Source organism: Symphodus melops (assembly GCF_947650265.1).
Source record: "Symphodus melops genome assembly, chromosome: 9".
NCBI classification, from domain to species: Eukaryota; Metazoa; Chordata; class Actinopteri; order Labriformes; family Labridae; genus Symphodus; species Symphodus melops.
In genome coordinates, this window is record NC_136699.1 from 3,130,585 (window position 1) to 3,153,972 (window position 23,388).

The window sequence follows — 23,388 nt, forward strand, 5'->3', positions numbered from 1 at the left end:
TTTTTTTAAAGTACGTAGTATGATAAAATGATGAAATCAGTTGCAAAGTTGCATGTTCTTTTCAACACCTTACTGTAGCCAGTGTCTTTCACTGCTTCTCTATTTAATAAAGATATTTCTGATCAAAGTGTGAGGCTTTACACAATCCCAAATCGGCCAAATAATATACAATACAACAGTAGAAATGTCTTATTGAATTGTTTTTTTTTTTTTAGTCTAACCTTAAAGGATCACATCTCTTCTCTATCGATACAGTTTAAGATATATCTGAGCTGCCAGTATCAACCTGCCTTCAGCTCCTCCTTTAACTGAACTGTCACATCTCTGACATTCACTCCTTCATGACAGCTGACAGGTGAGCGTAGAATATGTGTGTGTGTGTGTGTGTGTGTGTGTGTGTGTGTTTCCTGAGGAAATGTCAGAGAAATGTAACTGACCTCTAAGCTTCACACGGATCAGTGAACACCAATATTATCCATCCCACACACACACACACTCACACTCACACACATATATAACTAAGAGTTATTCACTCATACAGTAGGCCTGCACGTAACACACTCCACACACACTCTCATATACACAAATCAATCACCTGACTGGAGAGCGCACTAATGATGTTGTTGACATTAATGAGGAAAGGGACACGCTCAGGGAGGCAGCTAACGATGCTAATCATGGAAGATATCGCACTAATACTAAAAAACAAGCCTTCATGTTGGTGAACGAGCAGCCGTTTAACTTGGATATGATGGATTTTTTTATTTGTAAGCATGTGGAGCACTTCCTAATGGGTGCTGACTGAACCAATCATATCAAAGACAATAGTGGCAACAGTCATTTTTTTTAATAGAGAAATCGCTCAGAAAACGTCAAAATTAATCACAAGAGTTTCTGCAGATAAACATTGGCAAATGAGTTTCCTCAATGTGGCTAACATGAAGTGCTAGTAGTTCAGCCTTCAGTAATCTGAGTCTTCTGAACATCTCATTTCCAAATCCAGAGATTTTAATCCTCCACTTAAAAGACATCCACTCTTCTGATTTAAGTCTTATCCATGGATTTCGTAGCATGGATGCAGGGAATATACTTGACCCTCCAGAAACCTCTGCAGTATGGGTGGGATCCATCTCTTATGTTAGGTTATCAGGCATGGCCTACAAGAAGGTTTCAGGATCAGAAAGTCTATTGAAGGTAAGACGGTAAGGACCCTCAGCAGCCCTGACATAAAAGTGAAAACTCTCGACTACTGACATGTTTTAAAGGAAAGCACAAAGATGCAGATTAACTGGAACTATAAGGAGCCAGACCTTCTTAAAACCACAAAAGAACAGTCTTACTTTAGGTTAAACATTCTGCAGCATTAATCACTTGAAGTTACACTGCATTATACTGATAAACAATACTTTTGGAATATCTTCCTGCTTTTACATGATGGATGGCTACATTTATAATAACCGAGAGGGTCTTGTTATAACTTATTCATAAAAATGGAAAACATACATTTATATGCAAGAGGAAAGAAAAATTAATTGGAAAAGAGTCAAAGCTATTTGCATTGCTGGCTTTGCTTGCCGGCTCTTTGGCAGCCTTAAATATCATTTACCGTCCTCCAGCTGATTGCAAATCTGGGCTCTAGTTTCCGTTCTATATCTTCATATTAATAGTCTCCATTACACAAAGATTACTTTCATCTCCGACTCACATGGAGAGATTAGATTTTAATCAACGCATTAAATATGACTTTCTATTCCTGCAGATGGGAGGAGATGGCAGGCAGTCAATTAGCATCACACTCTGTTTGCTGATAAAGTCTTGGAGGCTGTAGGAGCACAAACGTGAGGGAATAACACAATTATATAACAAAATTATGAGAATCTGTCAACAATCAGTAGATCAATAAGATTTCAGATAAACATTAAGATGTGTTTTTCGGCAAATTGATTTTAAATGAGCAATATGTACGTAAGATAGTGAATAAAATCACTAAATGATCTTACCAAATCACCAGACATTAAAGCAAACATGCTATGTTAAAGTGCTGGCTTCTTGGACGACAATACAGCGGTCAGTATGTCCTCCTTCTGCATTTTGTTTGAACCAGAGAAGTAGTAGTAGTTTGGCAGGCAAACGGCAAATCAAAGAGACGGATACGTTCAAGAGAACTGGTTCAGATAGAAGTGACTGTACCCGACCTAAAAAGCCTCTGCATGTTTCTAATAAGCTCCACCAGAAACATGCTCAAACTAGGATCAATGTTGGAGATTCCTCTTAAAAAGTGAGAGAGGGTAGAACACAGAATGTAGAGCTGGCTAAACGCTGAAGCTACGCATGTAAAACACTACGGAAACCAACATGCACATTGAGTCTTTGGAGGAGGGGGCAGAGGGGAGACAGCTCTGTCCAATGTTTTGAATTTGGACTGCAGTTCCCATTTTAAACACTACATGTTGCTCCTTTAACTGAATTTAATGTTTATCTTTGACTCGCATCACTTAATATTTAAATGGGAAAATCTCATCTGCTATTTAAATATCAATACCTCCAGAATTATACACATTTGAACAGGTAGGTTGTACTTCTGACTTCTATTGAAACACTGGCCTTTATGAAAACGTAAAGATGCCGTGTTCTGCCAAGACACATTCAATAAAAGCTCTTCTTTAGACATCAGGAACCCAAATCGGATTACTTTGACTAACTGCCATTTGCTTTTTCAAGAGAAACTCACAGAAATCCATTTTAAATGCAAAAAAAATGTGTTGCACAAGTACTTGTGTAAAAATTATGCAGGTAATCATCAACTATTTAACTATTTAATTTTTATCATAAAAACCATGGACAGTTTTAGTGGCAGAAATATGCCACACTTTACTTTTACTCTGTGAAGTTAATATCCCATAAAATATGAAGAGCAATGTTATGTTTCTGTTTGATTTTCATAAGAGATTATCTGAGCTTTTGATTAAACCATTGTTCTCGACATACAGAACGCTTCTGACAGTTTGTAATGCCTCTGGCTTTGTGCAGCACCTGTTGATGACAGATGATCTCCCTATGGCTTTCAGTTTCACATGTTTTCACACAGTTTTTTTTATGAGAAAATAGTGCCTAGAAAATCTCAGGACAGCCTGCCTCTGAAATCTTCATGAGCTGCATATTCACTCGTGTCCTTCACAGTGTGAAGTTATCCCTGACATGTGGGGTCTCAGGAGGCAAGGCGTGATGTAAAACGAGAAGCAGCAAAAATCTAAGATGGCAGACAAAGCGAGTCAGAGAGCCAGACACATTAATGACGTTCTTTTCACCTTTATGTCACTGCTACATGCAATTAGGAGTATCAGAGAACAAGTGTAGAAGAACACAATGGGCAGCAGTTAAGGGTATTTCATTAAATGCTAAAAGGTGGTACCAGTCACCCTCGCCTGCTGCCTTGCTGTGAATGTTCCTGAATATAACTGGCTATTCACATCCCACATTGGCTCAATCGGATTTCACACAGAAATGTTTAAGTATAGGTACAGTCAGGTGAAAATTAGGTTATTTTCAGGTTCAAGTTATCTGATCACTTTTTTTTTTCTAAAAAAAAAAAAAGGCATATTGTTCTCCACTGGTTAAATATTTTATTTTTTCGATGTTTACAGTAAACCATCAAACTGAATAACATAGTCATTAGAGGCAATCAATTGAGTTTATTTTACAAGAACACTCCACATCTGACCTGCACTGACTCACAGCTTATCCAAGGTGAGATCAATCAAGCCTGATTAGCTTGCTGTGAGTCTCACCCCTTTTATTTTGCAGCAAGCTGCAGGTTGTAGTGCTTTGTTGTTCACAATGGCTCAATTTGGCTTTCTCTTTTTCATGCTGATGACCTACATTGTGTCAGGGAGACACTTTGTTAGAGAGAAGCCACGTTGTTACCTTCCAGTGCCCAGGAAACTCAACTTTGGGGTGAAGTGAGTTGCAGTGTGTTTTTCTCATGGCTCTGTATTTCTGTTATTATTTATGTCTCTCAGGTAAACTGGCTTTCGCATGCAGCCCGTCTGACTTGCATGTCATGCTTTCCAATTTTTATTCACTAGATATAGTTTGTGGTCTTTTTTTTTTTTTTTTTCTAAATGATGTACCAGAAAGCTTATGATACTTTTGATGTTTTCCAATTTTTAAATTCCTGTTTTTTTTCCTGCAACAATTTGTCCTGGAAGGAAACGGTTACATGTATCTAGTTCTGTGACGGCCACTTTAAACTCCCGTTGAATTGTTTTAAAAACCTTTGGATTGTACTTAATGACAATTTTCTCTGGAGTTTAATCTCCAGAGGATAGTTCGAATTTTGCCCTTTTAAAAGATTCCTGTACTTTTACAAACCAGGTTTTCCTATGAGATTAACTTTAAAGAATCAATCCTGTAGTCATGAGACTAGTTCACTTTTAATGTCATGCATTTTAAATCCAAGCCTTTGTGAGGCTGGTTACTAACGGCATGAACTAATTGTGCCATATCTTTTGAATTAATTTAATCCCTGTAGTTAACTGGGATTAATCTTTACCACATACCTCGATGTCTCACCTGCTCTGACTTTTGTTTTTCCTTCAAGTGTATTTTCTCAACCGGCTAAACATTTCGGCCTTTTAATCTTGATGTGCCTGTGAAATGAACTAAAGTCATTTGTCTTTCACAGAACTGCAGCTCGTCCTCATGAACTCCTGAACCTCTTTCAGCTGCCGAAGTCCTGGGACTGGAGAAATGTTGACGGTATCAACTATGTCAGCACCACTCGCAACCAACATATCCCTCAGTACTGCGGCTCCTGCTGGGCTCACGGCAGCACCAGCGCCATGGCAGGTTAGAACCCACCGTGCCCTTTTTTTTTTTTTTTTCAGGCGCAACAGGTGGTAATCAATAAATAGTATTGGGATGATATTTAAAACTGCACTTTAGAATGCAAACCCCCACTTTGCAGAACTCCAGTTACTGTCATAACTAGTACAAATAAAACTATCACTAAAGGTCTCTGGATTATCCAGGTGTTGGAAAATTGTGTTCAGACCCTTGGCTCTGAATATGCCTCGACCAGTCCTTCCAGCATTTCCAGTCAACACATGGTTCTGGTGCACCATTTCCATCATGTGTCCAAACTCAGCTGTTATCTGAGTTTGGACTGCACCCATTTGGACATGCAAATGCTGGAGGGAAATCTGACTGTGTTCAAGAATAGCATGCAAATTAAACCTTGGGACAAAATAACAGATGGGATCCTTGGTCCTATTGATCACTTGAGAAATCAGCCAAGCTTTTACAAACCAAAATATGACATTTGTTGGGGACTTTCGCTTTCTCTGCCTTTTTTTTCGTAGATCGTATCAACATCCAGCGGAAAGGAGTTTGGCCATCTGCTTATCTCTCTGTCCAACATGTGCTTGACTGTGCTGGGTCTGGAACCTGTCATGGAGGGGATCATGGCAGTGTTTGGGAGTATGCCCACCATCATGGCATCCCTGATGAGACCTGCAACAATTACCAGGCAATTGACCAAAGTGAGGAGCTTGCAGTAGTGTACATTTATCATATAATTGGATTTTTTTTTTTTAAAATGCAACCTTTCTCTCAGAGTGCGAGCTGTTCAATGCATGTGGGACTTGCACAACTTTTGGGATGTGCAACTTTGTGCAGAACTACACTCTGTGGAAAGTAGGTGACTTTGGAGCCATAAGTGGACGTGAAGCCATGATGGCAGAAATTTTGACTGGCGGGCCAATCAGGTTTGAATTTTTTATTTTTTTTTCCTGGAATATTCTTGCATAAAGTTGAACTGAGGATGACGAATCACTTTGATTTGAAGAAACTTGATTTTTGCATGAACTGCGGCTGCTTTTTGAAAAATAAACTTTCTCTTTCCTCAGTTGTGGAATCATGGCCACCGAGAAACTTGACGCCTACACTGGGGGTCTGTACTCCGAGTATGTGGAGTCTATAGAAATAAACCACATTGTGTCTGTAGCAGGCTGGGGAGTAGAAAATGGCACAGAGTACTGGATTGTTCGCAACTCATGGGGAGAGCCATGGGTGAGTACAGGCTTCACAAGTCAAGTATTCAAAATACTTGATACTTGGGATTTGAAGCAACGGAAGACACTATAACAACATAAATGGCTTTTATGTCCCATTCAAAGGTAAAGCCTATTTGACAGACTAGCTACTGTGCTAAGATGTAAGCTTGCAAACGAGACTTCCTAGCTTAAATTTGGCTGGAAATTAACACTGCTGGTATGCCATGATTCTAGAAGTCTTGGTGTTCAGCCAGTTCCTGGCTAATGGTAATATTAGTTAAGAAGTGTCTAACATGAGTAGTCTGAAACAAGCTAGTGGGTTGTATGTTTTACCTTGGTATCTGAATTATTTAATAAGCATTCGAATGAAAGACCAGGAAATACACACTTATGCTTCCTACCCTTTTATGACTTAATGTGAAAATATGTTCCCTTGTGGAAGTAAATCTTAAGAGTAAACATTTTATGTGAGACTGAATTGCTTTGTCCTCATGATGATCCTCGTAATCGTGAAATGGTTTTCTTCTCAGGGTGAGAGAGGCTGGCTCAGGATTGTGACAAGTGCCTACAAAGGAGGAAGTGGAAGCAAATACAACCTTGCGCTTGAAGAAGACTGCATGTATGGAGATATGATTGTACCCAACATTTACCTGTAACGAAAATAAAATTTAACTTCAAGTCAGTCGTGCTACCTTTTGTATCCTTGTTCTTTTTTCTTTCCCTGATATCAACAATGGCGTTTGATTCAGTCCATGTTTGAGCTTTTTGCTTTATGGGATAAAGCAAGCTATGGACTGGTATATTTATGTTTTGTATTTAATCTTTTGGGTTTAAATAACTGTTGGGACAGCCCTGCCCAATCACAGAAAAGAATTACATTCTTTAACAAGAGAAGTAGGAGCTCAATTACGGACAACGGTCCATGGAACAAGCTCTTATCAAAACTAGTGCCAAGGAAAATATGAAATATCTCGGGACATCGCTCTACTAATTTATCAACATAGTGCTATAGGTACATTTATATTCCTATTAAGTCTCTCAGATTGCACAATGCATTAAATGAATTTCCTCCAAGGGAAAACTCGGATTTCGTCCTCAAGGTACTTAACTTGTACTAATTGAGAAAATTATAGATTTTCTTTGCAGTTCTTTAGTAAATTAAGCATTGAATTTGCCTTTGCCAACATGTTTATGTAGATTTATACATCAAGGTCAAGCTGTAAGGGGGTTGTAAATGCATTACTGAGAAGGCTGCTGCGTGCCTCTGATTGACACACAGCCTTCTTGCCATTACCTTCAGACTTCAGGGTCACCCAACGAATACAGACTCGTTGTCTCTGGCAAGCCGCATGACATTTATTTGTTCTACATCTCTTCGCTTGATAAACAGACCAACCTCCCTTATTGACTGACATGCTTTATTAGTTTAAATTCTGTCATGCTTCTGGAGTAACATTCAGTGTAATCACCAGTTATCTACAGCTGCACACACAGCATCACATTGCCATCCTTTGAGTTTATGTGCAATTATAAAGAGCCCATTTTCTTGCTGCTCGGGCTCGGGAACAAAAGAAAACAGTACTTGGATATTTCGTTCAGGGACGTAACAATAATAAAAATGCATAAACACAAGCTGCTATGCTTTGCTGCTGATATGGAAATGTTTCCCATTAGCTGCAGTTTCCATTCAGCATCTCTGGGGAGAACAAAGGATAATCAAACCTCGTGCAGCGCTGTTAACTCCAAGCCTTAAAAACTGAGGCAAACCTTGAGCCTATAAAGCTGTGGCGTGTCCGAGTGGAGGCCCACTGTGAAAACAAATATTGAACATAATTTGGTTGCTCAATATTACGTGATCGAGCCCCCTCACCCTTGAGCAATCTTTCACGTGAAATCAAATTTGCGCTGATTAAATTTCCTACATGTTTTCTCATTTGCATAATCACAAACGGCGCTCTAATGGCTGTGAATGAAAACACATGCTAATCTTTGGGTTTGAGGCTCAAAGAGAAAAAGCAGCCTTTCTAGTGTGACAAAAATATGGCATATATAAAATGCACATAGGCCATTTTCATACTTAACGATTCAGCATTCATCTTCATTACACTAATCGATATGGCAAAATTGATTTTGTTTCAGCAATTCCTGCAAACCCATTATGCATTTCAGCGATCAATATGTGGCTCAGTAAACATGGATGTGGAGAGCTTGGTTGTATTATGAAAACTGTATTACAGAGGCCTTTCGGTGGTTCTGAGGCCCGGATTACCATTCTAAATAGAGTTGGAGGGGATATCCACTTCTAAAGTATCTTTTAGCAAGGCATTGTAATGATTTAACCAAGAAAGTTGCCTCGAGGAGCAGCGTAGGAATCTGCACAAAGCTTCCCAGTGTGTATGTGTGCTTTTGTGTAATCCTTTCCAACGCATTCTCGTTTTCGAGGCCAACGCTAAAACTCGCCTCATGAAATAAACAACAGAGCACAAAGGATAACCAGACGGTCATGTAAAACATGCTAGTAGTTCATGAAAAAAAAAGGTGCCGGAGGTAAGAAACACCATATCTGATGATGATTCAACACAGGATGAAATTTAAACCCACAGTAAACACACATCATCCCTCCAATCCAGATTTGAACTCATTAAAGATTGTGTGTGTTTAATAAGCTTCTTTAAGTGGAGTGATCATGAATAAGAAAGTTACTTTTTAGCTTCTGAAATGTGTTTTGAATAGAACATGGATAAGCTTTGGTATTTGTTGTGAATTAAAACTACTTATGAAGCGATTGGGAAAAGTCACATGTCAGTGTTCTGCCAATGACGCCACGTATTTAGTGTTATCTGAATAGGATTATTAATGGGAGTGATTGTTGGGTGTTGATTGTGGAGTTCAGTGTAACTGATGATCAATTTTCAAAGGCTTCTGTTGTTAGTGGTAAAGGGAGCTGAGGTCAATAATAATAATAAAAGCTAACACTGCGTTGATGGGGGATAACCAGTTAGTGTCAGTGCCATACTGGATGACTGATGGGACATCACTGGGGCTGTCAAGTGGAAAGCTCCCTTCACCAATGTTTCTTCCAGTTAATCCCGTGACACCTCGAGAAGGCTGGACAGCGAGTTCTGGCATCCCAGGGTCACCCATACCAGCTCTCATCCCCCTTCATACACGCATGTGAGAAGAGCAAAAGGAAAAACAGGAAAATCCAAAAAGAAAATGTTGAGAAGAGGACAGGAAAGGCAGAGACAGGGCAATCAAATAGCAATCAAATATTTTACAATTTAAAGCCAAGACTTTAAAGACGTACAGGCCAATTACTTTAAAACTTAAATAAACAGCCCAGCATTCATTTACTGCAGTGAATTAACCCTGTCTTTATTTGGAACAAGCATCAATATGAGACCGACCTTTTATTGGTTTCAAACAAAACTCTTGCACAGCAAAGATGCAACTGTATACAACTGTTCATTTAAACCTGACATAATATGTAGCTGTGTAAAAAAAATAGGTTTTTGATCAATGAAGTTACAAATCACTAATTGATCTTGATTTTATAGACGGTATGCCAAATACACAGCTGGCACATAAACTGGCATTATTCTTTTGGAAAGCTGTTGGAGTCCATTGATGTTTTGTTTTTTCTCTATACTGTATTTATAATCTGCATATTTGAAAGCTAAATGCACAGTGGCCTGTGATTGAGAGCTGCCTTATTTTTCAAAACATGCATGCAGCTGCTCCAGGCTAGGGAAAGGGAAGTTTGATGGCATCCACATTTAGATTTAAATTTAGACTTTGGCTTCCATGAAAAACATTATAATCGAAATTAAATCATAGCTCATTTATGTTTTTTCTTTATTATTATTATTATTATTATTATTATTATTATTATTATTATATACCGCTTTTAATACATTCTTCATGTATTCAGAAGGTTTAAGTATAATGAGTGTTTATATTAAAAAAAACAATGGTTGTTAATAATAGCGATCTCAATATCAATCAAAAATAACCGTGATTATGATTTGTACCATAATCAAGCAGCCCTACTTTAAAGTATGGTGAACAGATGCAATAGGAGTGAAAGAAGGGTTCAAATGTCTTTATGCATCAAATAGGACTTTATCAGCCCCAAACACAATGAACGTGGTGCCAAAGAAACAAGGCCCTGATCACAGGACTTAACGTCTTCATGATTATGATCGTCACACATGAAGCAGATTAGCTCAAAGAGATGCTGTAAATCACTCATTATCGTAGCACTAACTTCAGCAAAAGGCACGTCTGAGCTGATTTACATCACAAAGTAAGAAAAACACATACAGTATGTAGAAGTAGGCCTCCTATTGCTAGCTAGCTCATGCAAAAATAAGATGTGATCATAGTCAGCCAGACTATAAACTTTGTTTTTCCATCTGTCAAGCACACACGAGAACACTTATACAACAATCACTTCAACAGTGTGATTCCTAAATCGATTTACAGCCGACGAGACACCGTTGATGTTGTGCATCATTCCACTGCTAATCTCACTTCCTCGTCCGATGTGCTCATGCAACCTTGAGGCGGACGCAGAATTAGCTTTAGTTAATGGATGAGTATGAATCCCTCTTAGTCACAACAAAATTAGAGAACGATATGGCCATGAATATTTCAGATAAACTGCAGCAACACAGAAATCTGCTCGCACACTCCGCCCTGGCTTGCAAAAAAATAATTGGCGATGGCATCCATTATTAATGCTTCGTCATAAAATTCATATTTTGCAGCAGCTGAATGGAGGCTCTGCAGTGAAAATCCAATGAGCAGTCGATACCATCTCGAACTAACTTGCTGAACACACAGAACACAGAGGAACTTGCTCTCTAAAAAAAAAAAAAAACATTGCAGCTCACTGATGCTTGTTTTTGTTCTGCCTTTATCACGCTCTCTCGTTGAAGGTAGTGCACGTTCTTATTAGATCTCTTAAAAATAGATGTGAGGCTTCCAAGTGAGTGAGTTTTCTCACAGCCTCCCCCTGGAAGTTTTAATTAGAACAGCAGTCACTCGTGTTGTCGTTGTTTCAAGAGGGCTGCTTTTCCACATTCCTGAGCTGCCCACTTCATCGCAGGATCCGCAATGAGCCGACTGCTTCCAAGACGACTGGCTCGTATTCACTCTGGATTTTAACTCAAGATTACACCTGTTACTGAAATATACACTGACGTAATGGATTCATGTCGAGACATAAATCATGCCTTCATGTACTCCGAGGCCCTTAAGATTGAAAATAAACAGTGTGAAAGAGGAGCTTTCCAGATCTTGCAGTAACAGCATTAAAAAAAGAAATAAGAGTAGTTTGCATAAAGAGAGTTTTTAGGTGTTAAAAAACACCTTCAAGCAGCCATATTGGATGCATGTGGCACTATTGGATGTGTTGTTGTTGTTGATGTTACAAACAGATTTTTATACTTCAAGCCACAGCTCTCTGCTTTCAAGTGAAAACAAAGCTGAAGGCAACATCAGGAACTACAGCCTCTGTCTGTTTACAGCGAAGGAAACAGCAACAAAGAGGAAATGTATGGAACATGATTGTGCTCTCATGTGATTGTTATTGTTTAAACTCGCATTCGCAAGTACTTGATGTGATCGTTTAGCTGACATGTTCGTCGTCGAAAACAAATTCAATCATGCAAACAGAACCCTCCGTATTTCCCATATTTCTCTCTGTAATGTTTGCTGCCTGTCAAATAAACTCATCTTCATAGAACATACAACCAATCAGACATTACTCTGTGACCACCTGTGCAATGCACTACAACAGATTCTTCATTAACACTATTATAAACTTTCAGTTTGTTGATCTGGTCAGGAAGGTGTTCATTTGAGTGCCGGTGGCCTAGTGGTTAGTTTGTGTGCACCATGTACAGAGGCTTTAGTCCCCAACGCAGGTATAGGTCAGGTTTGGATCTGGCTTCTGGCATCTTTCCTGCATGTCCCCCCACTCCCTCCCTCTCTGTCTCTCGCTCCTTAGTTCATGTCTCTCTAATACAAAGACCAAAAATGAACCTTGAAAAAAGGAAGGAGCGAATTTTACTTTTCATGTATTATTAAATGTTTAGTGGATGCTGGTGGTGTCCTTGAGTGTAATATATTGAAAGTTGTTCAATGGAGTGGGTAAATATGAGGAACACCTTTCAATATAATGCACCAGCCACTACTAATTTACCATAACTAAACGGACAGTTATCAGCTTTCTGACATTAGGATCAAAGACTGTATAAGAGGAAAAGCTATGTTAAAGTAGAATTAAAAGCACGCCTGTTGTGTTGGATTGCTCATATGGCTGATTGGTGAATATTACTTTAAGGAATGGAAAAGAAATGTCTGGTGACTCACATTGCTTATTTATTCTTCTTTTTTCTTTTAACATGTCAATATCAAGCAGCAACCTCAGGTATTGAAATGTGATGCCTGAAGTGCAAACTCCTGCAGTTCTGCCCAGGAACACACATGCTGTACTCACCCCTTCAAAAAGCCAGACTCTACAGCAGGAACAAACAGGTGCCTGGTGAAAAAAAGAAAGCAAGAAAGATATTGGCCTGATTGGTTATTGTCCTTATGGGCACACATTGTATGATGGAGAGAAGGTGAAAACAATACAAGTTATTCATAGTTACTGGTGTAGCTCACATGATTGACAGTTGGGTGCGATGTAAAGGTTTGTCAAGAAAGAGGCTTAAAACCTGCCTCAGCTCCAGCTCTCAGCCTGTCGGTTAGGTTGACTGAAAGTTAGGCTGAGACAGGATTTCCAGCACGGCAAACTGCTGCCAAATAAACCTCCAGAGCCGCCTGCAGTAATAGACAGGTGACGTCACTCAGGCTTCGTAGTCAACAGTCAACCAGTAAACCGCACTTGTTTTAAAAAGTTTGTTCATCCAAATGACAAAGATGCATTCCTCCACCCCAAACAGTAAGAGTGAATTGACTCTCTATTGTTGTTGTTTTTTTGTTTTTTTACATTACATTTTCCATCGTCTTTGTTGATTTGTGCCATTCTCTCTCTCTCTCTCTCTCTCTCTCTCTCTCTCTCTCTCTCTCTCTTTTGTTTGTGTTCTGTTAATTAAACTACTGGTGAAGCCTGTAACTATACATATGCAATAATGTGTTTTGGTTATGTGTTTTACGATGAGATGTGCACTTGTATGCTAATATAATTTGGGCTAAGAGTCCTAATTTCATTGCCTGATTCGGTGCAGTGTGTTTATGCGCTCCTCTCTCTGTTTGACCTTTTATTGCCTCAGTGGGATCTAAATATATGAACGACATCTGGCTGGTGGAGCATCATGGGTGACTTTCATCTGGCAGCCAGTGGCCGTCATTACTGTAGTTTTTGTTATGAGCTCTCATTCATTCAGTGGGAAAAAAGAGAGTAAGGGAGGGGGTGATCTGAATCGGATGAACTGACCTGTTTCTGCACTCTGCTGCCCCCTGTCGAAACTCTGCTCTGCATGTTGTGTTTACATCCTGACTTACTGTAGGGGACTGTTAGCTGTTTGTGTGGATTTATTGACACCATCTGACATCTAGAGACATGTATACTCTCTGAGATCTCATAAAAAGGTTGTTTACTTCTATCAGAATGCATAATTGTGGAAAGTAAACTGACTTTCTTGATACTAAATTGGTTTAACAGTTTACCCAGATGCTGTTTGCTACATACATAACCAACTTTTGAAATGAATTTTACATTCAAATGAATGTAAAATTACACTTTTGTGTGCTTTTACACTTGTAAAATGCAGTGTCCCATAAATCCTTTCGAGTTAGTACAGTGTGATACTTGAAAAACACTTTTTTTATTATTATTATTATTATTTTGGATTGTTGAAAAAATAAACATTGCTGAGTTTCCCACTGGAGCTGAAAATCTCTTCAGCAAGAGGAAACTTGAGAGTTTGCTTAATAGCTTTCTCTCATATTGACTCGATTCTCACATAATAGGATGCATCAGCATAGATTATACCTCCCAGGACAGTGATAGGGAGTCTGCTGTGTGGAACAAAGGGCCTCTGCTCTGCTCTCTGACACACAAGGGGTTAAAGTGTGTGAACGCCCGAGTTGGCGTTGATGTTCCTCGCGCACAATGATTAACGATATTGGTTCACAAAACCTGCGGAATTGTAATGTTTTACTACCAGGAGGGGAACAAAGAGCAGAGCTATCCTGCTATAATTGACTGTTGCTCGCGCTGAAATAATGTAATCAACTACAGTAAGGTTTGTGCGCGATGTTTTTTCTTCCCTGCATACTTGCCCAAATCATTAACTATTAACTACTTTTTTATGAAAATGTCTAAATCACTGAACAGCCAGAGTGTTGATTGATGTAGACAAAGAGCCAGCCTGCTGGAAAACAAGTCTGTCCAAATGTGGCTTTGAAGAAAAGGAGGCTGCTTTCAACCTGATCAGAAACTTGGTTTTGAAGGGAGAGCGCCCCGCCCTCTTGCTCCTTATAACCAGAAAGCCTGTTTGCTGGACGCTCAAACACAACGGGAACACTGGAGACCACGTCGCTGTGCATGAACCGTTCCTGGAGACCAACTCTGGCTACAAAGACTTTACGGATTACTCCGGTTGTTTCACCCAGTGACCGCGAGCGAACGACCAGAAGTGACCATGGATTTTCTCAATCACAACTATTTGAATGCGCGCAGCCCCTATGACTACACTTTCAATTTCTGGAACGACTATCTCGGACTGACTACGTTGGTCACGAAGAATAATAAGCTCAGCATGCCCCAGAACCCAAACTCCATCACCGAGTCCCTGAAAGCGACTTTGGGTTTGGACGATTCTCCTGCATGTCCATGCGTAATCGCGGGCGGCGTAGTTGGAGAGAACGGGCACATTGACTGTTGCTGCCCGTCCGGAAGCCCCCCTCCGGCCTCCATTCTGGATTTGAAGGAGCGTTTCTCGATACTGAGCCCCTTCCAGAACCAGCTCGGGGTCCAACCTGAGCGGGAGATGGGCTTTGGTGGGAGCTTCGCCGGGTTCGATCTGTTCGGCATGGAGAGGAAGATGCGTAAACCTGCCTCCAGGAGCAAGCAGGAGCCCAAAATCTGCGTCTTCTGCCGAAATAACGGAGCACCGGAGGAGGTGTACGGCTCCCACGTCCTGAAGACTCCGGACGGCAGGGTTGTGTGCCCCATTCTGAGGGCTTACACATGCCCCCTCTGCAGTGCCAACGGGGACAATGCCCACACGATAAAATACTGTCCTCTGTCAAAAGACCAGCCATCCCAGCGACCATTAAAGGGAGGCAGGGCTGTGGGTGGTAAGAGGATGAAAATATTCTAAATATGACTATAAAGTAAGACGAATTGCACTGAACAATTTCCAGATGACTGTTTTGATTTAGCCTTTATCCCAGTTACATAAACATTGATTTAATCGTTTTTTTCCCTCTAAGATCTCTTATATTTTTATAGTTCTTTTATCCACATAGAATAATTTTATGCTTTATACATTGGATTTATTTTTCTTGCTAGTTTGTAGTCATTTGAGCGTGTGCATATAAATATACATGTATCAATAATCACAAAGTGTGAATACATTTAAAGACAAAATATTTTGGTCATGTAGGGAAACACACTGACATTGGCAAAGGGGATGAATGTCATATTTCAACAAGTATTTTTGTATGGTGAGCTAAGCTCGCCACTATTTTTCCTTTTTCTTGTCTTAGAAAACCAAAGTTATGTTTGCCATTAAAGAAGCTCAAGAATGTGTCATTACTGATTACTTGTGTGCGTCTGCCTGGAGAGGAGGAGGAACTCTTTGATCCCATCTGCCCGCACCGAAAAGAAAAAAAAAGAAAAAAAAACTCCACAGCATATTTTCCAACTTGCTCTAGAAGTTGACATTCAATCTGCGAGGCAGGAAGAAAAAAAAAAAAGACAATGTGGCCTCTGTGTTGAGCTCAGATTCTCCAGGGAGCATTATAATCAATTGTTGCCAAGCCAAACCTCTTTTCCAATCTTCTGTTTGACTTTTACGAGCAGTCAGAGATAGCCTTCATTTCTATATGTTTACATTCCCAAATAAGGGCGACACACTGGATTTCTTGTCTCTGTTTGGTCTCCTTTTCTCTTTCTTTTTTTATTCTAATTTGCCCTGACAATGTATCCACCAGGGAGACTCATTGGCAAGGTCCCACTGACCTCTCACTCTGAGAGCAAATGAATGTTAACAAACAACAACAACAACCTGTTACATCCCATCATTTCATTGACTGAAGAATCCCAAAAAAAGATGCAAAAATGTTGTGAATGTATGATTGAGCGTGTCACTTGCAGGACTGCACATTTCTGACAGTTTTGTTTACCAAAGGAATACAATAGCATTGAAGAGAAGAAGAGAGATTTGCTGTATTGTACATAAAGTGATGTTTATTCAGTATTTTAACATTACAAGTGACTTCAGAGGGCGCTACCTCAACACGATTTTGTACTTAACATGTAAAATGTCAACAGCAGTTTATTGATATAGTGCTGCCATTTATAATAAGGGTTTTTGATAGTATTTTTGATCTTTGTATAACATAATTGTATTTTCATTTTGTTGCATTTAACATGATGGAAGTGAATTTCCAAGAAGCTATAAGCATTGCTCACCACAAGGTGATTGTCTGTAAATAATGATTATGATACCCATTCTTTGGAAAGTTTAGTTGTTCAATGTTACATTCTTGAGAGTGTGTGCCAGAGAGTGCATATTTGACAAAGGCTGACAAAAATGTGCCACTTTTAACAGAGGTTTTTTGATTAAATGAATAATAGAAAAAAAAGAAACACTGTTGAACTTTGTTATTTATATTTTACCACAATTTCCTGTATGCTGCTGTGCAGAATAACAACATATGAATCCACTAGAGAAATAAAAACTTATCAAATATTTGCATCCATGTGGTTCTTGGTTTATTTTTCCTAAACATTAAAGTGATTTGGAAAATGAAATCCTTTTTTTTAAAGTTGAAAACTTCTCTTTTACCGACTGATTGATTTGCAGGAATGTAAACTAAAACACACTTACAGGACTGGTCCCCTCTGCCCTAACTAGCCTGCTACAGTAACTGTCTCACACACAAAAACACTGTATGTGGAACAAGTAAAGAAGTAGAGCCAAAAAACACCCAGAAAAACATCCCTTTAACCTTTGCTTTTGAAAAGTCAAGCTGATCCAGCATCTTCCAGATTTGTCTTTTCAGGGTAAACACAGTGCCATGCTTGTTCGTCTTTGTCGTTGTTTAGGGAGGTCTGCCCACACAAGAATGTCTTGGCTTATGCCTCGCCATTCAAACGGATCATGTTTGCACTGAAGTGGATTGAATAGCTGGCCCGTCTCTCTCCGCCTGCCATCTGTGGAATGGCTGCTGCAGACATATTAAGGGGCTCAGAAAAAGGCAGGAAGTTCTGCTGCTGCTTCTTGTTTTTTTGGGGGGGAAAGATAGATGTGTACGCTGTTGTGCAGCTGTGAGGGCTTATGACTTGGTTGTCTTACAAATATCCTGTCAAATGAGGGAACAATAAATAGAATCAAATCAGATGAATTCATGAATGGCTTCATTGTTTGCCGCCTGATTCACCAGCAAAACAACCTCAGACGTTCGTAATTGCTGCTGACGTGGAGCATACAGTAGAAAAACACATCAAGTATATGCTGGTGTCATCCACACCTTTAACTCTCCCTCCTCTCTTCTCCCCCTCCCCTTTCTTAGCGCCTCTCTCCAGCTGAGGCTGCAGCATTAAAAATGGATGACTACTAAGTGCAACAGGGATTTATCTCTGTGAGAACAGTGGTGGAGAAGAAAAAAAACCCCTGACTGGCTAGCATTTCATGCAAACACAGTTGGCTAACAGGTCTTATTCCCTCAGAGCCACAGCCTCCATTAGCTGCTCTGCACACAGAGCTCAGCTAATCTATTTAGAAGCACCATTTATGAGATATGTATCTTTCATGACCATATAATATGTCTCAGCTTGCTGTTTTCTTCCAGCCAGAATACAATTTGTGTGCACAACAAGTCCCACTGCAGAGCTTGGCAGGCAGAGAGAATTGAGGCAGTTTTTTTTTTTTAGAAGAGTTTCAAAGAAGTAAAGTTTTTTTTTAACTATTATTATTTTTTTAATGATTGAGGAAACTGTTTTAATTAAAGGCAGCATTATCGGTCAGGTGTTGACTCAGAGTCATTATCACCACGAATCCCCTCTGGCAGCTGATTAAGATTGAGCTCATGCTCTGCAGCAGTAGTTAGTCTTTGCTGTTAATGTGATTTAGATGACTCATTAATTCACACTGCTCAACGGTGTTACGGTGGTGACACAGAATGTTTCCTGTTTAAAGTGCTGAACTGGATGCACAGTGGAGCAGTTGTTCCTGACCACAACATCTCAGTTTGTTGTGCTCAGCTCCTCATTCATGCACCCTGTTCTTAGACTGGAGAGCTCCATGATTTAGCTCTGTAATATTTCTCAGAGGAAACACGCTGACTCTGGTTTTCTGCAGGCTGTGCATATATCTGACTAAAAGATGACACTTTATATAACACATATTTACAGAATCCTGATTTCAAAGATGGCTTGTTGTTTACATTCATTTCTAACGACGTGATGTTTTAAACTGCAACTCAGTAGCTGTTATCTTTTTCCAGCTTCACATCTTATCAAGCTCTCGGTTAGTAGAGCTAATTAAAGCTATGCAAGATAACACAAGAGACAACCTAGATGCGAGAGTCTAATTTAGTCAATGAACTATCTTGACATCCTGTTTCCAGGTTAAAACACCCTCAGACATATGACTTATCTGATTTCCTATAGGATAGCATGTTTTGTTCCTGATGTGACTGATCTTTAACTTCACCTGTGACGTCACTTTTAAGGCTTTTATCCTGGAATCGTCTCTATTTAGGTTTGCACTACATGATCGACTGATCATCTGGAGTAGGAGAATTTTGCTGTTCTAAGTACTTTATCCATTATGTTGAGCTTTTAACTGAGTATTTTGAAGTACTCTACTGCAGCCCGTAGTGGCTCAGTTTACAGGAAAGGAGGTGGAGGGGATTAGACTTTATAATGAGGGAGCAATAAATTTGACTGCAGCTGTAGTCACAGGTCTTGTTCTGTAAATGAGAAAGGGTACGACTGACAAACTGTCTGTAATTTTCAAGGTGTTTGAGCGCAGATGGCCTAGCTGTTAGGCCACGCCCCATGTATGGAGGCGTTTGTCTGAGTGAGTGGACAGGATACAAGTCCGACCTCTGGCTCCTTTTCTGCATGTCACACCCAACTCTCATTCTCGATCTTCTACGTTATATCCAAAACAAAATATGACGACTTTCAAAACATTGAAACCCCATTTTTCCAGAAGGAAAACAGATCAGATGTTGAAAGTTAGAAATGTTCTGAATTTAAAGACAACAACACCTTGAAAAAAAAAACAGTTGTGACAATGTTAGAAAATTAATGGAAAAGTTGTAAAATGCTGGAAGAAAAAAACACCTAGTGTGCAACAATTAATCTCACAATTAATAAGGTTGCCTGGTAACAGGTGAGTAACAAGCTGGGGTATAAAAAGATCATCCCAGAGAGGCTGGGTCTATCTGATGGAGGGGGAAAAATGAGCTGAAGAACAGTGCAAGAATCCAAGAAAAACCCAACCCAGCGTAAAATTGCAAAGACTCTGAGGATTGCGTCATCTGTGGTAGATAATATCAGTAAACATCTGCATACGGGGGACAAATATTTATATTTTCTTCAGAAAGATCATGATAAGCATATGAGTATCATGTGGCCATTTCTGCGTTTAATTAAAAGCAGCATGTGAAGGGAGGAAACAGATGCAGAGGGAAGTCACAGACGGATATTAAAAAGAAGATGCTTGTAATAAAAAACAAACTATCCACATCTTAGAAATAATTTCACGGGGGCACTTGATTTCCTCCTCACACAAACATTTGGACATGTCCATTCTCTATTTATTTTTTTTAATAATACAGAAACCTTTTCTCTGTAGTTCCTATCACTTTAATTGCATTAACTCTGGGTCTGGAATTACTGCAGTACATTGCAATATTACTTTTTTTGTCCAACCGTGATGGCCACAGGAATTAAACTTTTATTTAACCATCAAAATCTTTACATTTCCACATCGCGTTTGCGTCATACTTTCGAATACTGCCAGTCAAAAATGACTCAATCGATCAACAGGCCTTTCTAAAAGCATCTCTCTTTTTTATTGACTCCTTTGATAGTCCTGAAGGTAAATGAGAGGTTAGAGGGATGGAGAATTCATGGATGGGTCCCCTCGGACCTACGCAGGGTAATGTGATGATTTAAAGCTCTCTTCATTGTTGTGGTAATCCTTGACACACTCTGGCTGAATGCTGAGATTAATGAAGGTTTTTTGCATATTGTTGTTGTCTTGTGAAAATCTGCTAAATGCAATACTCCAAACACAAGCTCTGCTAACCTCTGTATCCTGTGGAATAGAGCTAAAATATTCATACCTAATCTTTCTGTCTCTTCATGCAGGACAAAGCAAACACTAAATGGTCTCTGCTTAATGACCTAATGGCCCATTTGCATGTTATCCTTTTCCTTTATGAACCCACACATGACAACAGTGTGGAAGCTTGATAATGACCTACAGATCTGCAGAATCTTTTATTGGTCCCCTCATTTCCCAGAATACACTTGTTAAAAGGAGGCCTCTGTCGCCTAGCAACTCCTGGAGATGAAACTGGGCAGCAGCTGAGGATGAGAGTCATTCCATGAAGAGGGTACCATCTTCAGCCTTCACATTTCGTGCCTTATTGGAACATTTGGTGCAGGTTAGATTTTTAATTTAGAGGATGAAGATTTTGAGCATGGGTGGTTTTTTTTCCAACACGTCACTGCCCCGTGTGGTGACTAAAGGTATTACAAAAACAATCACACCTGTTTTATGACACTTCCATCTCTGTGGTATTTAAAGGCACTCGTGTGGAAGAAATCAAAATGACGAGTGTGTTGTTATTGAACTCTCCATCAGCATCACAGAGCTGACCGTTCGCCGGGCTCTGCAATAACCGCTCTGTCCCTCTGAGGGCAGATTACAGCTTTGATGCCGTAATTGAAATTTCACAAAGGATTTATTTGAAACCAAAACCCGTCGCTGTTTAAGTGAGGCGGACAGGTTATTAAGTTTCTTTCACAGCATGAGCAGCTTACTTCTCAGTGGCTGTTTCACCGCTGCAGATGTACTGTCAGCTGGAATAATCCTCCAATTCTCTTGTCAGTATCCACAGACGATCTGCACAGTGAAAGAAACACAAAATCACATATATTCAGCAAGCATTATGTATTTTATCGAATTCATTTCTGAGAAATACTGAAGTGCATTAAAGAAATAAAAAAAATAGTCTCAGCCTCGCTCTGGGCAGATCATCCTCTATTATTTATCTATTTTTAGACAGTCCACAAAAATAAAACAGGACAGAAGGAGGCTTGTTTTCTCTTAAATCTTGGCGTCTTTGTGTTTAAAAATAGTTCCACAAATTAAATTTCTTCCAGGACTAGTCAAACAAACAATGGCATCTTGTATGGATAACAGAGATGAGATGGCAGAGATGATAAAACCTGCTGAAACATGACGTTTCTTTTATTCTATCCTCTTCTATAGTGTCCTTGTTTCAAACATGTTTTTTTGTTGACATACATTCTTAACATTGTACTGTCTTAAATTGCAACACAGCAGCTGTTGTCATTTATCTCGTTCCAGTGTGTCTTGCTTCACTGTGTATAAGCTGTGATAAACAAGGCTACTTACAAGAAATACAACCCAAGGGGCAAAAAGAGGCAATAAAGTCGCTCAGAGAAACCAACAAATCACCCAACTCTTGGCTAGCCTTCAGAAATATGTTTTCCCGCCTTCCCCCGTGTGAGGATTTATTATTCATGATGTACATGACAGCAGGACATGCCTCTAGATTCTGTAAAGTTAGAAAAACTGCCCGACACATTAAGTCAAACTGCAGCATCTTGAAGATGTAAAAGAAGGGAGGTGGCACCATTTGATGAAACAACGAGCGTCACATCTGAAAGCAGCGACCCCGAAAAAATCAGCTCCATTTCTCAGTTTGTGCTGTCAGCTGCACACAGCTGAAAAAAATCCACAGTGTGAAGAGTTAAAACAACAACCGCACAGAAAGGAAAGATCAAAAGTAAAGAAAAATATTTTCCTTTCATACTAGGAGCTTTTTATAAATCCCTTAGTTTGTGATTCATCATTTGGATCAGAAGAGTGGGTTTTTTTTGTATGTCTTTTTTAACTCTACCTGTGCTGTCTCACTTTGTATTTAGTTGGCTTAGTTATTGACACCTACGTGCAATTAAGACTCAGCAGTTGACCTCGAGCATGTCTTTGGACTGTGGGAGGAAGCCGGAGGACTTCGAGAGAACCAAGAGGAGAACTCAACATAGAGAGGCTCCAGGCAGACGGGGATTTGAACCAGGAACCTCCTCTCTGTGAGGCAACAGCTGACTTTAATGCACCGTGCAGCCCAACAACAAAGCAATGGATATTTCATCCTTGATGTATTTATATTATATTTAGTTATATTATTTATAAAGCTACAGCTTCAGCTACTGACATCGATCAAGAGAAGCCAAAAGCAGTTATGGCCATCTATTGGTTAAAAAAGAGTATTGCACTTTGTTTTTTGAAAAAGCGATTTAAATTTTTATTTGTATTGATTTTTTTTTCTTTACTTTTCATTAATTTACAAAACAATCAGCCCATATGGAGAGAGCAATCACTGTTTCAGTCCTTTATCAAATGTTTAGCTCAGTCTTTAAAAATGTACAGCAACCGTCTCCTGCAGCTCTGCAGAGCTTGATAACGAAGTCCTGTCATTAATCACACCTCAGGCGAGTGTTTCTTGTAATAAAAAGTGGATGATACTGGGTTTCTTTTTAATTAAAGGGCAGTATTATCAGTCAGGTGTTGAGTACTTATCACTGAAAATGAGGCAACAGGATCTCCTCTGGCAGCTGATAAAGATGTGAGCTCATGCTCTGCAGCAGTAGCTCATCTTTGCTGTCTCACATTATTAATTAATGCAGCTCCAGTAGATTAAAAGATGGACTTATAAGTCTAAAGTGAAAGCTTTAATTCACTCTGCCTGACCTTAAAGACACCTCCAGCTTGAATTTCAAACAATTGAACTGTCACATTAGTTATTCTATCATCCTGCCGCACTGGCACTGTTTGCTGTCACACTGTATAATACACAGATAGCATATCATAGCACGCTGCAG

General features: G+C 39.5%; 2 protein-coding genes across 2 annotated transcripts; both read left to right on the forward strand.

Annotated features, from left to right (window-relative positions):
* Nucleotides 1-3,769: 3,769 nt before the first annotated feature.
* Nucleotides 3,770-6,742, forward strand: LOC306829746 (cathepsin Z-like). Its single transcript, XM_079352893.1, has 6 exons — nucleotides 3,770-3,959; nucleotides 4,685-4,848; nucleotides 5,361-5,540; nucleotides 5,615-5,765; nucleotides 5,907-6,069; nucleotides 6,584-6,742. The coding sequence occupies exons 1-6, from the start codon at nucleotides 3,838-3,840 to the stop codon at nucleotides 6,707-6,709; spliced, it is 906 nt and encodes a 301-aa protein (XP_079209019.1). The 5' UTR covers nucleotides 3,770-3,837; the 3' UTR covers nucleotides 6,710-6,742.
* Nucleotides 6,743-14,490: 7,748 nt separating this feature from the next.
* Nucleotides 14,491-16,991, forward strand: nanos1 (nanos homolog 1). Its single transcript, XM_079352336.1, has one exon. It carries the CDS (start codon nucleotides 14,711-14,713, stop codon nucleotides 15,389-15,391), a length of 681 nt encoding a protein of 226 aa, XP_079208462.1. The 5' UTR covers nucleotides 14,491-14,710; the 3' UTR covers nucleotides 15,392-16,991.
* The last annotated feature ends 6,397 nt before the right edge of the window (nucleotides 16,992-23,388 follow it).